Source organism: Poecile atricapillus, chromosome 19, assembly GCF_030490865.1.
Source record: "Poecile atricapillus isolate bPoeAtr1 chromosome 19, bPoeAtr1.hap1, whole genome shotgun sequence".
Classification (NCBI taxonomy): domain Eukaryota; kingdom Metazoa; phylum Chordata; class Aves; order Passeriformes; family Paridae; genus Poecile; species Poecile atricapillus.
The window spans coordinates 4,789,612-4,813,392 of record NC_081267.1 but is presented as its reverse complement, the minus strand read 5'-3'; the positions used below and the strand labels follow the sequence as shown (position 1 = coordinate 4,813,392).

Here is a 23,781-nt window from a genome sequence, read left to right as displayed (position 1 = left end):
CCAATGGACTGCACCAAGTAAATTATACAGGGAGCACAGCAAGTCAGGGGCTGCATAAAAGGAAAGTTTGTGCTTTTTTAATCTAGTGCTTTCGGTTTCCTGGATGGGAAATTGCACATAGATATTCATCTCTCATTTCATTTCTCTATTCAACCTCTGATGACAGGTTGCGATAAATTAAAAAAAGTAAATTCTCAGATCTTAACCAGGCAGTGACAGAAATCAGCACAGGGCCCCTTCCAGGCAGCATCAGTGCCACTTTTCCAGCCTCCTCAGGTTTGCTCTGCCATTGCCATCAGAGCCTGCAGTGCCAGAGCTTCCCCTGGGCAGTGTCCTGAGCTGGGAAGGCTCTGCAGGGCAGAGCTGAGCACCCAGGGCTGGGCTGGGCTGGGGCAGCACTGGCAGGGCCCAGCCCTGGGCACAGGGCAGCAGCTGCTGGCAGAGACAGCTCCAGGCAGCAGAGCCCTGGGCAGGCAGTGGGGGGAAAGTGCCACCAAGCTCTGCTGGGATGTTTAAAGTCTTTTCCCAGACTAACTATTCCATGATTACTTTTATACAGATCCCCATGCCAAGACACAACAAATGTCTCAATGCAAATGCCTGAGGGTGACTGTCCTGCACTGGTGCTGCCTGGCAGGGGCTGGGCAGGGCTGGGCAAGGAAAGGCTTTTCCTCAGGGCCTGGCTCTTTCTCTCCTTGCCTTGCCCAAGAGCTCCTGGCATTGCTGACAGCTCTCTGGAAATGGCAGCTCCAGCTGCAGGGTCAGGCCCAGCCCTTGGGCTCCTCCTGTGCAGGCTGGGCACAGCAATGGGATGTCCCACCTCCCTCTGCCCTGGGGAGCTCTGGGCAGGGCAGGCTGGGAGGCTGGGAATGACCCAACTCTCCTCCAGCAGTGCCATGGACAGGACCCTTGGTGTGTCCTTGGGATGCCACCCAAGCTGTGAGCTGTCTCCAGGGGACACTGGGGACAGGAGTGTCCTTGGCCAGGAGTGGGGCTGAGGCTCTGAGAAACGCTGAACCAGTTTGCTCTACTGTGGGTTCCTCTGCTCTCAGCTGAGTCAGGCTGATTTCCAGGGAAACACAGTGCCTGCCCTCGATCTCAGGGCAGCTGGGGAGAGATGGAGCAACAGAGCAGCTCCCCTCACCCTCCACTGAGTTACAGCCAATGCTCCTGCATTGCACAGTTCTCTCTGATCTCTCTGGGCACAGCAGGAAACCCTCACAAACTGCCTTTGGCCATCACCATTCCTGAGCCCTGGGACAGGAGATGCTGCCAGACTCCTCTGCCTCAGGAGCAGTTTGGGATGATGCAGTCCAAACCCAGGACCGGCCCCTGACCCCATTCCCATGACCCCACTGCTGCAGAGCAGAGCTGACTCCTCAATGTCCATGGGCAGAGCCCCTTCTCATCACGGCAACGGGACCAGATCCCAGCAGAGCTCCAGGCACGGGACTGAAGGAAGTGCTCTGAGGAAAGGAAAATGGGGTGGCACAGAGCAGCAGGAGGAGGGCTGGGAGAAGGGACTTGGTCATTATACAGCAAAGTCTCTCCTGACTTGTCACTGTCTCCTCCTTCAACAGAACTCCATGGCCAGAGTGAAGAAATGTCCAACAGCAGCTCCATCAGCCACTTCCTCCTGCTGGCATTGGCAGACACGCGGCAGCTGCAGCTCCTGCACTTCTGCCTCTTCCTGGGCATCTCCCTGGCTGCCCTCCTGGGCAACGGCCTCATCATCAGCGCCGTAGCCTGCAGCCACCACCTGCACAGCCCCATGTTCTTCTTCCTGCTCAACCTGGCCCTCACTGACCTGGGTTCCATCTGCACCACTGTGCCCAAAGCCATGCACAATTCCCTCTGGGACACCAGAGACATCTCCTACACAGGATGTGCTGCACAAGTCTTTTTCTTTCTGTTCTTCATCTCTGCAGAGCTTGCCCTGTTGACCATCATGTGCTACGACCGCTACGTGTCCATCTGCAAACCCCTGCACTATGAGACCCTCCTGGGCAGCAGAGCTTGTGCCCACATGGCAGCAGCTGCCTGGGCCAGTGGCTTTCTCTATTCACTGCTGCACACAGCCAATACATTTTCCCTGCCCCTGTGCCAGGGCAATGCCTTGGGCCAGTTCTTCTGTGAAATCCCTCAGATCCTCAAGCTCTCCTGTTCAGACGCAAACCTCAGGGAACTTGGGCTCATTGCAGTCAGTGTCTGTTTAGCACTTGGCTGTTTTGTGTTCATTGTTTTCTCCTATGTGCAGATCTTCAGGGCTGTGCTGAGGATCCCCTCTGAGCAGGGACGGCACAAAGCCTTTTCCACCTGCCTCCCTCATCTGGTTGTGGTCTCCTTGTTTATCAGCACTGCCTCATTTGCCTACTTGAAGCCCCCCTCCATCTCCTCCCCATCCCTGGATCTGACAGTGTCAGTTCTGTACTCGGTGGTGCCTCCAGCCCTGAACCCCCTCATCTACAGCCTGAGGAACCAGGAGCTCAAGGCTGCAGTGTGGACACTGATGACTGGATGATTTCAGAAACTGCTGGCCAATTCCTGCAAATCACTTGTAATAAAGTGATTTTTAATCACTTGTAAATGACTTGTAATAAAAGTAATCTTGGATACTTCTTGTTGGTTTGGTTGGGTTTTTTCCATTGTTTTGGTTTTCTCATAGTGTCTGCAAAGAAATGTCATCGTTTTGAGCCATTTCTCATTTTGTTTCTCTCCATCTTCCCTTTGGCCACAGACTGTGTCAGTGAGGAGCTGTGCTCTTGATGGCTTTAAAGGAACTAAAGGATCTCCCAGCAAAGTTTTCTGCAGAGATCCCCCTTTTGTTCCCTTCTCTGCAGCTGCAGCAGCAGTGTCTGTGTGCAGAGCTGGAGCAGATCAGTGCTGGCACAGCAGCTGTGCCCAGGAGCAGCAGCACTTGGTGTTGCCAGTGCTGCTCCCGTGCCACTGCCCCGCTGCCCTCCTGGCCCTGGTGTTGCTGCAGGGCCTGAGTGCTCTCGGGGCCGGGCACAGCCCTGGGGGTGGCAGTGCCGGGGCTGCAGCAGGGACAGGCCATGGGCACTGCTGGGGCAGCGCTGACGCCTCAGGCCAGGGCCTGGGGGCTCCAGGCTCCTTGCCCAGGCTCTCTCAAGAACACGCCCAGGCCAAAGCTCAGCACAGAAAACCCCCGTGAGCAGCCCCAGGGTGGCCGTGGGCAGGCTGGGGGCAAACAGCATGGCTGGGGCTCTGCAAGGTCCCTGGGGGAGATGGGAAGGAGCAGCAGAGCAGGGGCTGATCCATCCCCACTGCTCTGGACACCCCAGGGCAGTGTCCCAGAGCGTCCTCATGGAGCTGCCAACAACATCCCCCCTGTGCAGCCCTGGCCTCTCCCCCAGCTCAGAGAGGTGCCGCATCCTTGCAGGCACAGACACGGCAGCACTGGCTCAGGAGCCCCTGTTTGCACTGCCCAGAGCAGGCGTCAGCACCCCCATGGTGCTGCTGTGGGGAGATGAACCTGAGGGAGCACAAATGCCACCAGCCCCTGGGGCCAGGAAAGGCTGAGGGATGGGAGGGAAACCACTCAGGTTTGTCGTGGCCTCTGAAGTCACACAGAAAATTTGTTCCCATGAGCTGCGAGTTTCCTGTGCCACTGCAGACATTGTTGCTCAGAGCCGGGGCTGCCTGGAAGCCAGCCCCAAACTGCCCTGAGCATTTCCTTCGCTTCACCTTTGCCTTCTTTACTCTTCCTGCTCCAGATTTCTTCCAATTGCCCACCCCTGTTCCCTCCCCTGCAAACAGCCCATCCCTGTTTGCCCTTTCCTCTCTGGCCCTACTCCCCATTTCAGTTCCCCAGTTGGCACCATGGGAACATCCCTTGGGAAGCAGGATCATCCTACAAGTGCTTCAGGAATTGTCTGCAGGGTCCTGCAGTGCCTCGTGCTGCTCCCTTGCCAGAGGCAGCACAGGCCAGGGGGGCACATCTGGGCTGCTGTGTCTGGCTGTGGGGCTCCCTGTTCTGGGCAATGAGGAGGGGCTGGAGAGGCTCTGCAGGACTGACAGGATGGGCTTTGGGGCCTGTGTGGAGAAGCTGAGGGCCCTGGGCTGCTGGTCCTTCTGAAGAAGAGGCCTAGGGCTCATCTTGTACCTGCTCCAAGGGTGGTTTCAGGGAATCACAGAATCAGAGAGGTTGGAAAGACCTTGGAGATCATTAAGTCCAACTTGTGCCCTGACATCACCTTGTCTCTCCTGAGCCTCCTCTTCTCCAGGATAAACAATCCCAGCTCCATCAGCTTGTCCGCACAGGACTTGTGCTCCAGACCCCTCACCACCCTTGTTGCCCTTCTCTGGACATGTTCCAGCCCCTCCATGTCCTTCCTAAATTGGGGGTGGGCAGAACTGGACACAGCACTCGAGGTGCTGCCCAACCAGTGCAGAGTAGAGGGGAGGAATCCCTGCCCTGCTCCTGCTGGCCACACTGTTCCTGATCCAGGCCAGGAGCCATTGGCCACCTTGGCCACCTGGGCACACTGCTGGCTCATGCCCAGCCTGCTGTCCATCAGTGCCCAGGTCCCTTTCTGTCTGGCTGCTGTCCAGCCACTCTGTCCCCAGCCTGTAGCACTGCAGGGTTGTTATGGCCAAAGTGCAGGACCTGACACTTGGACTTGTTAAACCTCACCTTGTTGGGTTTGGGCCCTGGATCCAGCCTGTCCAGGTCCCTGTGCAGAGCCCTCCTACCCTGCAGCACATCAACACTCCCAGCCAACCTGGTGTCACCACAGTTCCATGGGGCCCTAGAGTGTCACAATGATCTCCATGATTCCTTGAGGCCTCCCAGGGTCACAGTGTCCCTTTGGTTCCATGGGACCCCTCGGTGTCACAAAGTCTCTTGGATCCTTGGGCTCTGCAGTGTCCCAGTAGATTCTTGATTCCATGAGGTCTCACAGTGCAGCAATGCTCTCCTTGGTTCCACAGTGTCACCATGGCCTCTTGGTCCCAAGGGGCACCACAGTGTCAAACAAGTTTCCTTCATTCCATGAGTCCCTGAGGAGCAACACTGGCCCCTTGGTTCCATGGGGCCCTGCAGTGTCCCAATGGCCCCACCATGACACGAAGCCCTGCTCTGTCACAATGCTCTGCATGGTTGCACAAGGCCCTGCAGTGTCACAGGGGCCTCTTGGTTCCATGAGCCCAAGGAAGAGGTGGCCTCTGGAGTATCAAAATGCATCAGCAACCTCCAGGTGGCTGAGGATCCCTCCTCATCAGAGCAGGAATGAGCAGAAATGGACTAAGCTTTCTGGCTAGTTCAGCTTTGGGATGGGCCCTGGGCCTGGAGCAGGAGCAGCTCCTGAGGGCTCCAAGGCTGGGGCTCTTGTGCTGGCCTGGGCAGATGGGATGGCAGGAGGGGCTGCAGAGCTCTCAGCACCTCAGGGAGAGGGGAGCAGGGCACCCAGGGAGCCTCCTTTTCCCTTGGCCAAGCACCTTCCCCCATGGCTGGGGCTGAGGCCTCTCTGAGCTGCAGCTGCTGCTGTGCCCTGCAGAGGGGCTGAGGCCGTGGGGCAGTGCCCAGAGCAGCCTGCCCTGAGCAGAGCTGTGGGGCCAGAGCCGGCTGGGCTGTGCTGGGGAGAGGCCCTGGCTGCTGCCGAGAGCTCAGGGCAGCTGGGACAGCTTGGAGGGAGCTGGGCTGGGCTCAGAGAGCCTGCCAGAGAAACCAGCAGTGTCCATCTCAGCCTGTGTGTGCGTGCAGGACTCATTGGCTCAACAAAGCCACACATTGTCACAATGGTGTCCATGATACCATGATGCCCCACAGTGTCACAATGGACCCTTGGTCCCATGGAGCCCCCAGTGTCACTGTGGTCCCTTTGCCTCCATGAGACCCTGTTGTATCATAAGGGATCCTTGGTTCCATGGAGCCACACAGTGTCAGAATGTTCTGCTTGGTTCCATTGGGCCCTGTAGTGTCAAAATGGTCCCTTGGTTCCATGGGCCCTGTGCTGGTGCATTCCCCCCTCCCCTTCTCAGGCTGCCCTGCCAGCTGAGAAATGCTCCTTGGACCTGGGCCTTGGCCAACAGCCCCTGGGCTCAGCTCCTCTGCAGCTCATCAGAAACACTGTCTGCTCCCAGGCACTGCTGCTGCCCAAGCAGCTCCTGCTTGCTTCAGGAGCAGCCCTGGGAACTGTTTCTGTTCCCTGCGTGGCACAACATCCCTGTTCTCAGCCTTGCAAAGAAAGCTGTTGATGTCAAGTGCGGCCAGGATGAAACATTGCTGTGCCTGAAGCCCCTCTCTTGGGGCCCTACAGACAGCGCTCCAAAAGGAGCCCCTTGCAGCTCTCCTGGCCCAGCCACCTCCCTCTGAGTGGGGCCTCTGTGAGCCGGGAACTCTCCCGTTTGCTGCACTCGGGGCATCCCCGAACAAGGACGGAGCCTGGGCCGATCCCCCCACTCCTCCAGGCTCAGCCCTTCGCCCCCTGGGGAGATGCCAAAGCATCCACAGGGAGCATTTCCCTGCCCTGCAGGGGAATTTCTCACAGCTGCCTTGCACTGCCTCTTTGTGTCTGTGTGCACACACCAGCGCTGTGCCCTGGCAAATGTGGCAGAAATGCTGCTCTCAGAGGGGTTGGAGTGCCTTGGAGATCTCAGTCAGTCAGGCCTGTGAGGAAGGTTCAGTCACGAGGTATAAGCTAAGTTAAACGCTGTGTAGTGTTTTCCTTTTGCTCCATTGTTGTTTAATATAAATTATAAGCTAATTTAAATACTGTTTAGTATTATTCCTCTGTTAATTCGCTCAGTCATAGGTTGTAAGTTAGGTTAAATACAGTAAATGCTGTTGTTTTGCTAAATTGTGACATTTGAGGTTTCAGTTAAGGTTAAGGGATAACTGAAGTCCTGTTAAGTTTGAGCTCTGTTAAGTGAGACAACTCTGGGATGTTGTCATGTGTTGTCATACAGCTGTACTGCGATGTCACAGAAGACTATGATGTCAAAAATTCAACCTGTGATGTCACAGTCTGGTCTGTGATGTCACATCCTGGTCTGTGATGTCACAGAGCCAACCTCTATGATGGCAATCTCTGCTCAATGGCCTCACACCATCCTTCATGATGTCACAGTCAGCTCTGTGATGTCATACAGATACCCTATAATGTCACTGCACATACTTTGACATCACAACCAGGTCTATGATGTCATACAGCCATGCCATGATCTCACAGCCTTCTCTGTGATGTCACACAGTCCCCTCTATGATGCTGTAGCTGCTCAGTGAACTCACACAACAAACTCTGTGATGTCACAGCCCCAGCTGTGACCTCACACAACCCACTCGGAGCTGTCACACAGCCCCTTTCTGACATCACAGCTGCTCTGGGGCTCCAGGACACAGCCACAGAGGTGCTGCTGTGACACAGCCCCCTCTGGCACATCCCACAGCCCCTGCCAGTGCTGAGCCCCTGGGAGCTCTGTCTGGGCCTGCTCGTGTCCCTGAGCTGCCCTGACTCGATCTTCTCGAGTGGCCCGGCTAGCTCAGTGATGAGGTTTCTCTTCACTCGAGTTTCGAGCCAGCATATGTTTGTGGGGTTCACTGATTTTCTTCAAGAATCCAAGTCTATAGAGCGAGTAAAGAAATCAGGGGGGGACTCTCTCTCTGGTTTGCATTCCACAGTTTATTTCTGTGAAGGGGAATCCAAAGGACGAGAGACCCAGGATTTGGGGTCTGGGGGGTTTCTTTTAACAGGGTTTCTCGGAGGGTGGGAACATCAGAGAAAGAACCAATTATTTTTCTCAGTTAGTACATCTTACAAACTTTCTACAAATCAAGGTTACACACACCAAGATAAGAAATAACAGACACCAACTTCTTCAAATGCCCACAGAGGTGTAGGAGTATTCTCCACAGAGGGACAGAGGGGGAGAGGGGGGGCTTGGTTTCCTGGCAACACAGGGGGGAAATAAAGGGAAGGTAAGCATGCCCTCCCAGCTTCCATAGCTCAGAGGCATTCTGGGACAGAAAAAACAAAGTTACAAACTTCCGTGTTGGAAAGAGGGGTCTCTCTTCTCTCAACCCCGTGCTTTCCTGGGCTAAAGAAACTTCAAGCAGCTGGAAATGCCAGCACGGTCTTCTCTTTACTCTATCCGGCCTCTCGCCGTGGGGCTGAGGAGAGAAACTTCAGTAACCATGGTAACTTGACGCCAGGTAAACAATTAAGAGAAAGAGAAGCTGGGGGGGGGGAATCACAACTAAAAGATGAGAAAAATACATTTCAGGCTATCAACTACAACATCTCCCCCTAATTTTTTCTAAAAGAAGGAAGGGAACTCGGTTTTACTTCTTCAAACCAAGGGGAAGGGGTTTGGGGTGTGTTGGGATTTGGGAAATCCACAGCATTTATCTGAGGTGCAGGAGAAATTAACTTGGTGGTGGTGGTAACACACCAACGTTACAAAACAGAAAACATAATCAAAACAACAACAACAATTGCAAAAAACCCTAAAACAGTCCGAAAAACAGAAGACAGCCATCCCGAAAATCCCCGCTGGGGATGGTTTCTTCCTAAAATACAGGTTAACAAAAAACAAAAAACATTAGCTGAATTCATCAATAAACAGATTCAACAGAGGAAAATCAGGGTAGAATGGAGAATCTGGATTTCCTTCTCCACCCAAATACCTGTTTGTTCTTTTAACTTCTGCCACTGAAATATCAGGGGGTCTTGTGGGATGTTTTTCAATGTACGGTTTTACCCACCTCTGTGGGACCCACCGTAAACCCAGGGGTGTTGATATACAAGCGTATCCTCTTCCCCATGTCACTAATTTGTAAGGACCTTCAATTTTTCCACTCTCAGGGTCTCTCATCAACACTGGTGGATGTTCCTTGAGCTTGTGTTTGCTATGAGGGGAGAAATGCTTAACCACTGGGGGGTTTTGATCTTCCATAGAACAGTTTAAAAAACTGAGAGTGAACAGGGCTTTGCATAATCTTTCTTGTGGTGTTAACTTTACTTTGTCTTTCCATTGATTTTTCAAAACTCTTTTGAGTGACTGGTGTGCTCTCTCTACTACTGCTTGACCTGTTGGAGAGTGGGGGATTCCTGTCTTGTGTCTCACTCCCCATTCTTGCAAAAATTCCTTAAACACTTTCGAAATATATGCTGGTCCATTATCTGTTTTAATTTCTTTAGGGATTCCTAGCACAGAAAAAGCTTGCAACAGGTGCTTTGTGGCATGCACACCTTTTTCTCCTGCATGGGCTAAGGCAAAAATTGCTCCTGAGAAGGTATCAATAGATACATGTACATATTTTACCTGTCCAAATTCAGGAATGTGTGTTACATCAGTTTGCCATACTTCACAGCTTTCAAGTCCCCTTGGATTGACTCCAGCACCCAGGGATGGCAGAGCTGTGCGCTGACAGTGGGGACATGTGGCCACAATGGCTTTGGCTTGATCTCGTTTCAGATTAAACTGTCGAATCAAACCTGGTACATTTTGATGAAACATTTCATGGCTTAATTTTGCCTGTTGAAACAGGTCAGGGAGTCTGGCCAGCCCAACAGGGGCAGCAGCCAGGGAATCAGCTCTGTCATTCCCTTCTGCTATGAAACCAGGTAATTCCGTGTGCGACCGGGTATGCATAACAAAATAAGGATGTTCTCGATGGGACACTGCATAAATCAATTTTGAAAGCAATTCAAACAAAGTTCTGTTTGAGATCTCCTTGAGGACTGCATTCTCTGCTCTGGAAACTACTCCTGCTACATAAGCTGAATCAGTGACCAAATTGAACGGTTCTGAAAATCTCTCAAATGCTCTAACCACTGCTGCTAACTCAGCAATTTGAGGGGATCCTTCTACATAATCAACATCTGATTCCCACTGCTGCGTCTGAGGATCCTTCCAGGTCATTACTGACCTTCCGGATGCTCCAGAAGCATCAGTAAAAACAGTCAAAGCCTCAAGGGGTTTCTGACTCCTCTTATCTTTTGGTACCAAATTAAATTTTGAATTAAACAATTTGTGTGCAGGGGCATGAACTGAAATCTGCCCAGTAAAATTCTCCAGAGCAATTTGCAGGGTCTCTTGATTCCTCAAGAGGTGCTCAAACATTTCCCTGGTCATCTTCACTGAGGAGGTTTCTTCGTCAGAGAGACTTAGGGGCAAATGTATACATGAAAAATCACAGCCAGCAAGTTCTCTCAGTCTCAGCCTGGCCTTTCCAACCAGCTGGGCCATTAATTCCTGTGGCCTTGTAATATTTTTGGATCGATGGTGACTGAGAAAGACCCACTCTATGATAATCAAATGGTCTTTCTGGTCCTTGTCCCACTGAAAAATCAACCCCTGAAGGTGTGGCAATTGCCCCATTACAATAAATTTGAAAGGCAGCTCTGGATGGCATCTATGTGCCTGTCTCTTCTCCATCATGCTGCTTACCTTCTCTAAAGCATCCCTGGCTTCTGGAGTCAGTGTCCTTGGAGCACTCAGCTCATCTCCCCCTTTCAATAAATTGAAAAGAGGGGCTAGATCATCAGTGGCAATGCCTAGCCAAGGCCTAACCCAATTCAGTGTTCCACATAGAGAGTGCAAGTCGGCTAAGGTTTTGGGATTGCTGTTAAAAGCCAATTTCTGAGGAACAATTGTTTTTGCAGTGATTTCCAGACCTAGGTATTTCCAAGGAGGTATCTTTTGTACTTTTTCCTCCTGAAGGGTGAGTCCTGCAGTTGTTAAAACTTCGGTCACCCGGTCCAGTGTGGACTGGAGCAGTTTTTCCTGGGGGGCACACACTAGCACATCATCCATATAATGCAGGATGATGGCTTCCCCCACCTCAGCTCGCACAGGGGATAACAAGGCGGCAACATACCATTGACAAATCACAGGTGAATTTTTCATCCCTTGAGGGAGGGATTTCCAATGAAACCTTCTCATTGGGGCTTCTCTGTTGAGGGAAGGCACAGAAAAAGCAAACCTGGGGGCATCGATAGAGTCTAGAGGAATTTTGAAAAAGCAATCTTTGATGTCAATCACAGCCAATTCCCAATCTTGAGGAAGCATGGCAGGAGACGGCATTCCTGGTTGAAGAGGTCCCATGTCCACAATGACTTTGTTAATTTCTCTCAGATCATGAACCAATCTCCACTTGTCTTTCCCTGGCTTTTTAATGACAAACACAGGGGAGTTCCAAGGGCTAAAAGTAGGTTCAATATTGCCTTGGGCTAATTGCTCATCTACTAACTCGTTTAGCGCCTTTAATTTCTCTTTACTCAGCGGCCACTGGGGTAACCAAATTGGGGAATCTGTGGTCCATTCTAGTTTCTGTGTCTGGCGCTTCTCAGTGGCCGCAATCAAAAATCCCGAGGTGTTTTCGGAATTTCAATGCGGACTCCCCATTGGGACATGACATCTCTTCCCCACAGGGGAACCTGGAAGTCAGTGACAATGGGGCGAATAGATGCTATTTTCCCATCAGGTCCTCTAATCTGAATGGGTTCCTTAGATATCTTGGCCAATTGGGCTCCCCCTATACCTTGGATGTGGTTAACCATCGGTTGCAGTTCCCATTGCGGTGGCCATCTCCTTTCAGGGATGACAGTCACATCTGCTCCTGTGTCTATCATGCCTGTCATTCCCATGCCTTCACTACCTTTTTTCAAATGGCATGAGATGATGGGTTTGTTTTCTCCCACTGCTTGAGCCCAGTAGATCTGAGGTGCTACATCATCTACTGGGATCCCTGATGGAATGGGAATAGCTTGAGCAATTACTTGCCCTTGTGCCAGGTAGAATGGGGGGTTGATGCACCGTGCCAAAAGGATGAGTGCATCCAAGTCAGCTGAAAGAGTGACAGGAGAAATTTCAATCTCTGGGGGTGTGTTTTTTGTGTCCCCAATAACAAGAAACTTACAATTCAGGTCAGGGGTCAGTTTTTCCCTCAGTGGGTCAACGGAAACAACCGTCCAGTGGCGAGATCTAAAAAAATGATCTTTCACAGTGAACAATTTGAGAGGTAATTTTGGCTTCCAAACCTCACAACCCTTGGTGTTATTTCGGTGGCAGAAGTCAGACCTGTGAGAAATGTCACATTTAAGAGTGTTATCGCATTCAATTTTCCCTCCACCTGTGACCTCTATTCCACTTGTGTCTCTGCGCGGAATAGACTCGCGCTGTGTATCTAGTTTTTTTGGTTCTGAGGACCCCCTCCCTTTTCCCGGTTTCCCTGCCCTTGCTTGTTAGGATATGGCACTTGGCAGAACTTTGCAAAATGTCCTGGCTGTCCACACCGATGACAGGTGAATGGTCCCTTCGGCTTGGCTGGCGATGGCAGAGTAGGTACAGCTGTGGCTGCAATCCTTCCTGGGGTTCTCTGGGAATCCTCAGTCCTTGGCATTGAAGTGCTGATTACATCCGTACACATCTCAATCAAAGTTGTCAAGGTCGGTGGTGGATCCTTCGGCAGCACCCGAATCAGTGCTTTGCAGGCTTCATTCGCATTGACCCGAGCCATTTCCAACAGCAAGTCAGAGTGCAGGGTGGTATTCTGCACTTGTCTTTCAATCTGTACCTTTAATCTATTCACAAAATCTACAAATCTTTCATCAAAACGTTGTTTAACTTGAGCATAGGGAACAACAGATTCAGAAAGAGGAATATTGAAAAATGCTTTCTCTGCAGCCTTCTGTATTTTCTCTCTAACTCCTTTTGGCACATTTTGGGCCTGGTCAATAGGTTCACTCCAATCACCTTCACCACATAAATGATTCATGGTAATTATTTTACCCCTTTCATCTAAAGCTTCAAAATCACTGCTCAGTAATTCTCCCAAAAGGGTTTTCAACAATCTTTTCCAAGCCCCTTCCCAGAGCAAATATTCTCCTGGGGATAAAAGGCAGGAAAACAAATCCTTCAAATCATGGGGGACCAATTGGTTGGAGGAGAGGGTTGCCTTTAAAAGACTCTTAAAAAATTGGCTTTCCTTTCCAAACTCTTTTGCTGCTTTGCATAATTCCATTTTCAACCGAAATGACATTGCATTCCATTCTGGTAATGCTCCTCCCCTCCCAGAAGTTACAGGTGCTGCAAAGAAGGCAGGCCTCTGTTCCTGGTTTGTCCCTTCACCCCCTCCCTTCTCCACACTGTGTGAGCTGGAGGGGGTGACCTGGGAGCCAGCAGCAGAGAGAGGGCAGGCGGGGTTGCAGGGGGGGTAGGAGGGGTCAGGGGCGGGGTGCCTTGGGAGGGAGACACCCCTGAGGGGTGGAACGGAGGCAGAGGAGGGAGGGTCTGGAGGACCAGGAGGGGGGAGGTCTTGAGGGAGGAAAGGGTTGAAGGGGGGAGGGGAAACAAAGGGATTGTGGGAAAAAGAAGCAACTTGGGGGTCGACCATGTGCTCACCACCATTTTGAAGTTCCTGGGCCCTTTGTGTAACACTTGGGGGGAGACTCACCATGTGGTCTCCTCCATCTTGTGTACCCAAAAGATCACCAGGAACAAAAGGAGAGGGACACTCAGGATAAAGAGGGGTAGGAGAGGGAGCTGGGATGGGTTTTAGGGAAAGGTTTCCAACAGCTTGGCCAGAGCTCCTGGAACAGGGGTGCTGAGAGGACTCCCCCAGCTTAGGGTAACAGGGTTGAGGTAAAGAAACAGGGTTATCAGGGTTAGGATTGGATAACCTTTTTTCTTCTTTCTCAATAAGGGTTAGTCTAATCAAAACAAACAAATGGATTACTTTCTCTGCTGAACTATCTCCAGCATTCACAGATTCAGTCAATTTTGTCCCCACTCTGTTCCAAAAGGAAACAGAAGTTACATCTGCAGGAGACACTTGAGGAAAATTTAAAAAAATCCAATTCACTAATTTTTTCACTTTTTTCTTAGAAAATGGTTTCTCTCCAATTTGCAAAATGCCAATCACTTGATTAAAAATCCCCCTTTGTGCTACAGACAGTCTTGCACCCATCTCTGTGATCTCACCTGTCCATCGCAGCTATTTCACCAACGGCTCCAAACTGCTCTGCATCCAGAAGTTTCACCTGGGATGGGACTCTTCTCTCACCCACTCCCTCTTTACCACTTCCCCCCTTTGGGGAATTCAGTCTTCAGAATGCTCCTGCTGTTGTCTCGCTCTCAAAAGCAGCCCCTCGGTGCTAAGGAGTTCTTGCTTTTCTCCCCAACACATCTTCCACTTAGAACAGCGAAGAGACGCTTCTGGGGTAGATGTCGTCCCAGCGGTGGTCAGAATCTCACCATCCGTGGTTCTTCTGTCCCCTGTATTGAGGGACAGGCCAGCCTCACGTTCTGGGTGTCACCCGACTCGATCTTCTCGAGTGGCCCGGCTAGCTCAGTGATGAGGTTTCTCTTCACTCGAGTTTCGAGCCAGCATATGTTTGTGGGGTTCACTGATTTTCTTCAAGAATCCAAGTCTATAGAGCGAGTAAAGAAATCAGGGAGGACTCTCTCTTTGGTTTGCATTCCACAGTTTATTTCTGTGAAGGGGAATCCAAAGGACGAGAGACCAAGGATTTGGGGTCTGGGGGGTTTCTTTTAACAGGGTTTCTCGGAGGGTGGGAACATCAGAGAAAGAACCAATTATTTTTCTCAGTTAGTACATCTTACAAACTTTCTACAAATCAAGGTTACACACACCAAGATAAGAAATAACAGACACCACCTTCTTCAAATGCCCACAGAGGTGTAGGAGTATTCTCCACAGAGGGACAGAGGGGGAGAGAGGGGGGGCTTGGTTTCCTGGCAGCACAGGGGGGAAAGAAAGGGAAGGTAAGCATGCCCTCTCAGCTTCCACAGCTCAGAGGCATTCTGGGACAGGAAAAACAAAGTTACAAACTTCCGTGTTGGAAAGAAGGGTCTCTCTTCTCCCAACCCCGTGCTTTCCTGGGCTAAAGAAACTTCCAGCAGCTGGAAATGCCAGCACGGTCTTCTCTTTACTCTATCCGGCCTCTCGCCGTGGGGCTGAGGAGAGAAACTTCAGTAACCATGGTAACTTGACGCCAGGTAAACAATTAGGAGAAAGAGAAGCTGGCGGGGGGGGATCACAACTAAAAGATGGGAAAAAATACTTTTCAAGCTATCAACTACAACAAAAAAATCCACAAAATTCGACAAAAATCCCACAAAACTCCCTAAATCTTAAAACCCCACCAAATTCCAGAAACATCCCACAAAATCTCCACAAAATTCCACAAAATCTAAGAAAAATCCCCAAAAATTCAAGTCTCCACAAATCCCACGAAATGCAAGAAAAATCCCACAAAATTGCAGAAATCTTCTCAAAACCCCACCAAATTCCAGAAACATCCCATAAAATCTCCACAAATTTCCACAAAATCTAAGAAAAATCTGACAGAATTCTTCAAGTCTCCTCAATATCACACAAAATTTTAAAAAAAGCCACAAAATTCTTCAAATCTTCTCGAAATTTTTCCAAAATCCAGAAACATCACACATGATCTACTCAAATTTCCACAACATTCCAAAAAAATCCCACAAAATTCCAGAAACTTCCCTCAAAATTCCAGAAAAATCCTACAAAATTCAAGAAAAATCCTACGAAATTGCAGGAAAATCCCATAATATCCCCGAAAAAACCCACAAAAATCCCTAAGAAAAATCCCATATAATTCCAGAAAAATCCCAGACAATACAAAAAAAATCCCACAAAATCCCAGGAAAATCACAAAAATTCCTTTAAATTGTCTGAAAATCTCACAAAATTCCAGAAAAATCCCACGAAATTACAGAAAAATCTCCAAATATTCCCTAAATCTTTTCATGTGTCCATAAATTTCCACAAAATTTAAGAAAAATCCCACAAAATTTTCATGTCTCCTCAAAACCTCTCAAAATTCCACAAAACCCCCCAAAAATTCCAGAAACATTGCACAAAAATCCAGAAAAATCCCACACAATTTCCTAAATGGTCTAAATACCCCACCAAATTCCAGAAACATCCCACCAAATCTCCACAAAATACCACAAAATCTAAGAAAAATCCCACAAAATTCTTGATGTCTCCTCAAGATCCCTAAAAATTCCATAAAAATCGCACAAAATTATTTAAATTTATGCAAAATCCCACAAAATTGCAAAAAAATCTCAAGAAATTGAAAAAAACTAAAAAAAAATCCCTAAATCTTCCCAAAACTCTACCAAATTCCAGAAACATCTCACAAAATTTCTTGAATATCCTAGAAAAATCAAGAAAAATCTCACAAAATTCCAGAAACATCCCTCCAAATTGCATCAATCTTCACAAAACCCCACCAAATTCCAGAAACATCTCACATCTCCAAAAAATACCACAAAATCTAAGAAAATACCTCAAAGTTCTTCATGTCTCCTCAAATTCCTCAAAATTCCACAAAACTCCCACAAAATCTCAATATCCTACAAAGTTCAAGAAAAATCCACAAATTTGCAGAAAAATCCCACAGAATTCCCGAAATGTTCTGAAAACCCAACCAAATTCCAGAAACTTCCCACCAAATCGCCACAAATTTCCACAAAATCCAAGAAATATCCCACAAAATTTTTCAAGTCTCCTCAAAATCCCACAAAACACCAGAAAATTCCACAACATTAAAAAAAATCCCACTAAATTCCAGAAACATCACACAAAATTCTTCAAGTCTCCATAAAATCCCACAAATTCCAGAAAAAAATTCCACAAAATTGCAGAAATCTACTCAAAACCCTACCAAATTCTAGAAACACCCCACCGTATCTCCACAAAACACCACCAAATCTAATAAAAGTCCTTCAAAATTCTTCAAGTCTCCTCAAAATCCCTCAAGATTTCAGAAAAATCCCACAAAATTATTTGAACTTTCGCAAAATCCCAGTCGCAAAAAAAATCTTCACAAAATTAAAAAAAAAAAAATCTAAGAAAATACTTCAAAATACTTCATATTTCCTTAAAATCCCTGAAAATTCCACAAAACTCCCACAAAATCTTCTCAATATCCTATAAAATTAAAAAAAAACCCTTCCCAAATTCCAGAAGCATCCCACCAAATCTCTACAAATTTCCAAAAAATCTAAAAAAAATCCCACAAAATTTTTCAAGTCTCGTCAAAATCCCACAAGATACCAGAAAAAAATCCCACAGAATTCCCTAAACCTTCCCAATACCCTACCAAATTCCAGAAATATCCTACCAAATCTCCACAAAATACCACAAAATCTAAGAAAATACCACAAAATGCTTTATGTCTCTTCTAAATCCCACAAAATTCCAGAAAAATCCTACAAAATTCTTTCAATTTTTTCAAAGTTCCAGAAAATTGCAGCGAAATTGCACAAAACCTCCACAAATTTCCACAAAATCTAAATCCCTCACCAAATTCTTCGTGTCTCCTCAAAAAACCTCAAAATTCCAGAAAAAAATCCAAAAATTGCCTAAATCTTCTCAAGACCCCATCTAATTCCATAAATGTCTCTTAAAATCTCCACGAATTTCCACAAAATCTAAGAAAAATCCCATAAAATCTAAAAAAAATCCCACAAAATTGCAGAAAAATCCCACAAAATTCCCTAAATCTTCTCAAAACCACACCAAATTCTAGAAACATCCCACAAAATATCCTCAAATTTCCACTAAATTCCACAAAAATTCCATAAAATTCAAGAAAAATACCACAAAATTCCAGAAAAATCCCACAAAATTATTTCATCTACATTTGTCTTGGCAGTTGTAGATCCTGGCTGCTCTTGCCCCTCTTCTGCTTGCCACTTGAATTTTAGCAGTACAGCTGCAATTGCCTCTTTCAATCAGTGCTACCCACTTTGCTTTTGTCACAGGGAACTCAGGATTTTTGTTTCAGGCATCACGATCAGTAGCAGACATCAAAATGCTCCCACGTCCCTGAGCAATAAATCAAGGAGAATTAAAGCCACACAGGTCACATTTGCAGTGCTCAAACACAGCCCTGTTGCTGCTGCTGCTGCTGAAATAGAATCAACTGACAGAGGCCATCACAGAAATTGCCTCTGCACTGGCAAATAAAAAGAAAAAATCCATCAGGAATAGGAAAAACCAGAACTTCCCAACTCACTTCATTGTTTCTTCTGAGCAGCAGAAGAAAAAGGAACAGGGCACCTTTCAGGCAGTTCCACAAGCTCAGGGTTCTCATTTCGTGGGGAATCTGAGATGCAATTTGCCTTGTTAAAAGGATAAAAGCAAAGGGAATGAATTGGGAATTATTAAGAAAAAATGACCCTTCTTACACACAAAGTTCACCAAGTCATTCCCTGCATTTCTCCTTTTCACATTCTTTCTCTCATCCACTGAGAGCTCCAGCTTATCATGTTCTGGTGCTTATCATCAGCTGATTGTGCTCTTGATTTCTACCACTGCAAGACATGTAGAATCATCTAAACTGAACACAGAAACAAAATCCCTCTGTCAGCCCATCTTCACATTCCAGATCACTTTCAAGATGTCCATGGGGCTGTTGGAATGATGAGCTCTCCACTGCTGGCTGCAGGCTCTGGAGATTCTTTCTCCACATTCAGCCAGGCTTGTATTCCCCAACAATTCCTGGTAGCCCATCATGTTTTCTTTGGCTAGAAGAGGAACAATGAAAACCTTACCAATGGCACAACTCCCCAGTGCACAAGGAAAAGAAAGAACAAGTTGTCAAGTTCTTCAGATATTTGTCCTGCTTTGCTGCAAGAGTTGTGCTGCATTCACAGTGTGGGAAGCCAAGAGAAGCTGCAGCTGGGGGCACATCTTGTGACAGGAGCTGCGCCTTGTTCTCCAGGACAGGTTTTTGGAAAGGACAGGCCTGGGGAGGAGATTCTGGGAAAATTGAAACAACTTTTTTAAGAAATGAAAATAAAATCCAAAGAAACAACCAATATGTTTTTTTCTATTTTTCTCTATTTATTTTTATGTTTCCCTTTTCCATCTTGCACTGTTTCTCCATCCCATTCATTCCAAATGGATCTCACCTCTAAGATCTGAGACTTGGCAAGTTTTAGACACTGTAAAATACCATGAGCTACACCCAGTTTGCCTTCCCCTGTTTTACTTGGAAAGCAATGCTGGAGACACAAGTGCAGTGCTTGGCTCAGGTACAAATTCTGCATTCAGGGAATGCGCTCAGACATTGTCTGACCCTCAGCAGGGACAAGGCACAGCAGCAGCCAAGGGCATTGCTGTGCCCCTGTGCAGGAGCCAAGACTCTGGCTCTTGGCTCACCAGGGCAAAGTTCCCGTGTTTGGCCAGGCTCAGGGGCTGCCCGGGGAGCGCGGGGCTCGGGGCGGGGCCGAGCGGGCAACGGACAAACGGACACGGGGACAAACGGTCCCGGTGCTTCAGTTGCAGCGGCAGCAGCGGCAGCAGCGGCAGCAGCGGCAGCAGCGGCAGCAGCAGTGGAAGCAGCAGCTTTAGAAACTTCTTTGATTCTTCTCCTCCTCTCCCTCTCCCTCTCTCGGTCTCCCTTCCCCTGCGTCCCCTCATCTCCTAGTCGAATTCTTCGACTCCCTTGAGTCCCTTGTCCCTCTCCCGTGGTCCCGCACCCTATCCCTGTCTCCCTTTCCCGGTGTCCCCCTCCTCTTCCAGTTTCCCTCTCCCCGTGCCCACCCGGGCCATGCTCCCGGTCCGCCCCCGGCCCCGGGCGGGGCTGCCCCGGCCCCGTCCCCGGCACCGAGCATCCCTCCGCGGTCTCGCCTCCGCCCAGCTCTGGCTGTGCTGGCACTGGCGCTGCTGGGCGGGCATCATTGCCTGGGGCTGGGGCAGCATCACTGCCCTTTGGCTCCGCCTGGCCCGGCCCCGGCCCCGGCCCCGGCCCCGGCCCCGGCTCCAGCTCCGGCTCCGGCTCCGACCCCGGCCCCGGCCCCGGCCCCTCCCGGGGCCCGCGGAGGACACAGGCGGCGCGGCCGCTGCCGCCACCTCCGCTGCGGCTTCCCCGGCCCGAGCTCCGCCGCTCAGCAGCGCGGCCGCCGGCCCCGAGCCGCCGCTGTCGCGTTCCAAAGAGCGAACGCCTGCGGATGCCCGGCCCGGGGAGGTCGGGGAGCGCTCGGGGGCCGTTCCTGGCCCCGGGCCGAGCACTGACGGCCGCGTCTCTTCCCCAGGGAAGGCGCAGGAGGCCCTGCAGCAGCGCTACCGAGTGGGTTCACTGCTGGGACGCGGCGGCTTTGGCAGAGTTTTCGCAGCCACTCGGCTCTCGGACGGACTCCCAATGAGCGGTGGGGCCAGCGGCGGGCGGAGGAGGAGGAGCGGGCGGAGGGGGCGGAGGATGAGGAGGGGGCGGAGGAGTAGGATGGGGCTGGACACGGCAGGCGCTGAGCTGAATCCGCTGTTCCCTTTGGCTTACAGGTGGCCATCAAAAAGGTGCCACGGAACCGCGTCCGGCACTGGGGCGAGCTGGTGAGTGAGCGGGGCCAGCGGCAGAAGCCGGGGCGTGCCGGGCGGGGATGAGCCGGGACCCGGCAGGGTGGGAGCTGCCAGGACACCTGGAGGGAGAGCGGGCATGGGGCCAGTGGAGGGCACAGAGCATCCCGGGCTGGCTGAGGGCTTCCCGAGCCCTGGCACGGCCTCAGCCCCACTGACCGCACCGTGCTCCTCCCGCAGCCCGACGGCACCAGCGCACCACTGGAGATAGTGCTGCTGGACAAGGTGTCCACAGGCTTCCCCGGTGTGGTGCAGCTGCTGGAGTGGCTTGAGCTCCCCAGCTACATTGTTATGGTGCTGGAGCGCCCAGAGCGGTGTCAGGACCTGCGGCACTTCATTCGGGCACGGAGGTTCCTGTCCGAGGAAGAGGCGCGGGAGCTGTTCCGGCAGGTCCTGGCAGCCGTGCGGCACTGCACCAGCTGCGGGGTCCTGCACCGAGATATAAAACCAGAGAATATCCTGGTAGACCTGGACACCGGCGAGGCAAAACTGATAGACTTCGGCTGTGGCACCTACCTTCAGGAGACAGCCTACACTCAATTTGCAGGTGAGCCCACACAGGGGTAGGCTTCTGGTCCCAGCATCTCCTGGCCCAACATCTCCTGGCGCAACAAGGGTGTGGCAGGAGGGATTCTCCCAGGACTGGGGCTGGGGCAGCCAGCCTGACAAAATCCTCCATGGGTAGGGGTGGCAGAGAGAGGGAGGCAGAACCTGTGCACCAGCTGGTTTGGTGTGCAGTTGAGAATGGGCTTGGACTCCTCTGCTCACCTGGTTTGCCTTGGTTCATAATGATTTTTGGGCAATGCCAGCAGGGAGGATGTGGGTATGGTTTTTCCCCAGCACTGAGTGGGTATTTCCCTTTGTGTGTCATGGTCGGGCCTTGCCAGGGTTTCTGCTGCCCTCTTCCAGCACCAGTGACTTCGTTTCCAGCCACAGATTTGTACCCAAGTCCCAGGTGCTGGCGAGAGAGCAGCAGGTCACCCCATGGGCCACTGGGGAAGCCCCCACATGCCCAGGGATGCTGGGGTCAGGCTCTGGGAGCAGCAGCATCCCCCTGATGAGCTCCATCCATATTCCATAGGAACACCATCATACAGCCCCCCGGAGTGGAACGACTTTGGGTGGTACCATGGCGAGGCAGCGACCGTCTGGACCCTGGGCATCCTGCTGCACGAGATGGTCTGCGGGGAGCACCCTTTCAGGAGGGGCAGGAACATCAGATGGGGCCAGCTCCCGCTGCCACAACGGCTCTCCCAAGGTGAATCCTCATCTCTGGGCACAGGGGGAACACCAGTGTTGGGAGACAGCAGCGGGCTCGTGAGCATCCCGCTCTGGCAGCTGCTGAGGAGGTGGCACATGTCCTGCTCTGCTGCTCTCCTCCAAAACAAAAAAAATTAATGGGAAAGTTTAGGCCCAGCTCTGAGCACATCCAGCGTGGCCTGGGCACGGGAATAGTGGGACAAAGTAGACAGGAGGCTTCTCCAACTGACCAGTGGTTTGTGGTTTCTCTCCCCAGACTGCCAGCTTCTGATCAGGTGGTGTTTATCCCTGAACTCCTTGGACAGGCCCTCATTAGAAGACCTGTTCCATGATCCCTGGATGCAGGATATTCATCAGCCCTAGAAGAAGGGAGAGAGCCACAGGCACAGTGATGCAGGGACCTGGTAAGTTACAGCTCCACACATGCCCTGGCAATCAGCAGCCAAGAAACCCAGACTTTTTTGTCCTACCTGTGTCACTGCACTGGGCTCATCAAATGGGAACACACAGCCCTTGTGCTGGAGCTGAGCTGCTCTGCCCAGCACTGGTGGGCACCATCTGAGCTGGTTTTGCTTGTCCTGGTTCACTGACAGCCGGGCCCTGGGCAGAACCCTGACAGCCTGGTGTCCCCCCAGGGAAGAAGGAGCCCCTGGAGAAGCTGTACCAGGTGGGGCTGCTGCTGCTGCTGGAGACATGGAGGAAAACAGCAAGGATGACATCCTCTTCCTCCACCTGGCCAGCGGCAGCTGGCGATGATGGACTTTGATTCTGGCACCTTCTTCAAAGCCAGGCTCCACAGTGAATTTTCAGGTAAGTCCAGACCCAGGGGGATGCTCCCAGATTTGAGCATTGGCCGGGAACCAAAGGTTTCCCCTTTGCTGGGGCAGATGCAACTGATTCCTCAGTGGCTGCCCAGCTGGTTTTTGGCAGGGCTGGGGACATGGGCTGGGGTGGTTACGAAATGGGAGTGGGATCCTGGCCCTGCCAACAGCCCCCACCACCCACCATGCCCCGGGCTGGGGCTGGGGCAGCCAGCCCGACACAAACAAACCCCCATGGCAGGAGCACAGGTGGGACTCCAGAACCTGAGCACGGCTGCTTTGCTGGGCAGGCAAGGAAGGGCTTGGGCTGCTCCACTCCCCTGCTTTGCTTTGGGATCACCGTGATTTTGGGGGACAGTGCAGGGGGAAAGGGAGAAAGCATGGGCTTCCCTCACCCATGGGTGGGTTTTTCCCCAGAATGTAGGGGTTGGGCCTTGCTCAAGCTTCTGACAGAGATAAGATTTTTTACCATTTTTCTTGTTTCCCCTTTCTGTCTGTAATCTATTTTCATTAATTTGTTGTTTGTTTTTCTAAAGGAAGCGTTCTAGGTGGGGTCCAGTCTGGATCGGGAAGTGCTTGGGACCAGCTGTGGCGTGGATGGGCCGTGCCCTTGGAGAAGACTGAGGACATCGTTTGGGACCAGCTTTTCTTCTGGCAGTGGATGGTGTGAGGTGGGTCCTCATCTCCCTGGCATGGGTGGGACAAGAGCTTTTGGGAGATGGCAGCGGGCACAGGAGCATCCCGCTCTGGGCAGCTGCTGAGGGGCTGGATCTGCCGTGGCTGGCTGCAGGCTGGGCACATGTCCTGCCCTCCTGCTCTGCTCCCAAAGGCAGCAGTGATGGGCAGCTTTGGGCCCAGCTCTGAGCACGGCCAGCATGGCCTGGGCACCGCGGCTGGCTGGGACAAGGGGACAGGAGCCTTCAGCTGACGGGCGGTTTCTGCTTTCTCTCCTTGCAGCCGGGCTCTGCGGATGCTGAGGCTGCTCTGGGCTCTGCCAGGGCTCTGCTGGGCTCAGCACCGGGCCGGGATCAGCCAAAGAAGAAACGGTGTGACCTGCAGCAGAGACTGGAGCATTTTGGCAATGCAGCTCGAGTCTGCAGAGTGTCCACCTCCAAGGGAAAACATGACACCCCCCAAAAATTAAACTTGTTCCATAAGTTCTGAAATGAAATCCATCTGGGATGACCCCAAATGACATTTTTCATCTTGCTCAAGCTGTAGCTCCGAACAGTTCTATTCTTTGAAGGAGTTCTGTCCCCCACCTACCTTTTACTTCACAACTGCTCCCTCCTTTCCCCCAGTGAGTTCCCAGCCCAT

The 23,781-nt window shown here is 50.9% G+C and overlaps 2 protein-coding genes across 2 annotated transcripts in view; one reads left to right on the top strand and one right to left on the bottom strand.

The window, feature by feature from the left end:
* Positions 1 to 23,781, bottom strand: part of LOC131586330 (uncharacterized) — a gene marked incomplete at its 3' end in the record, with an annotated part of 381,810 nt that overhangs the window by 60,218 nt on the left and 297,811 nt on the right. The window lies entirely within an intron of this gene.
* On the top strand, positions 1,600 to 2,521 carry LOC131586395 (olfactory receptor 14J1-like). Its single transcript, XM_058853226.1, has one exon. It carries the CDS (start codon positions 1,604 to 1,606, stop codon positions 2,519 to 2,521), a length of 918 nt encoding a protein of 305 aa, XP_058709209.1. The 5' UTR covers positions 1,600 to 1,603.

Excerpts from the sequence above, each read along its gene's own strand:
- LOC131586395 (XM_058853226.1), top strand. The coding sequence starts at position 1,604 with ATGTCCAACAGCAGCTCCATCAGCCACTTCCTCCTGCTGGCATTGGCA.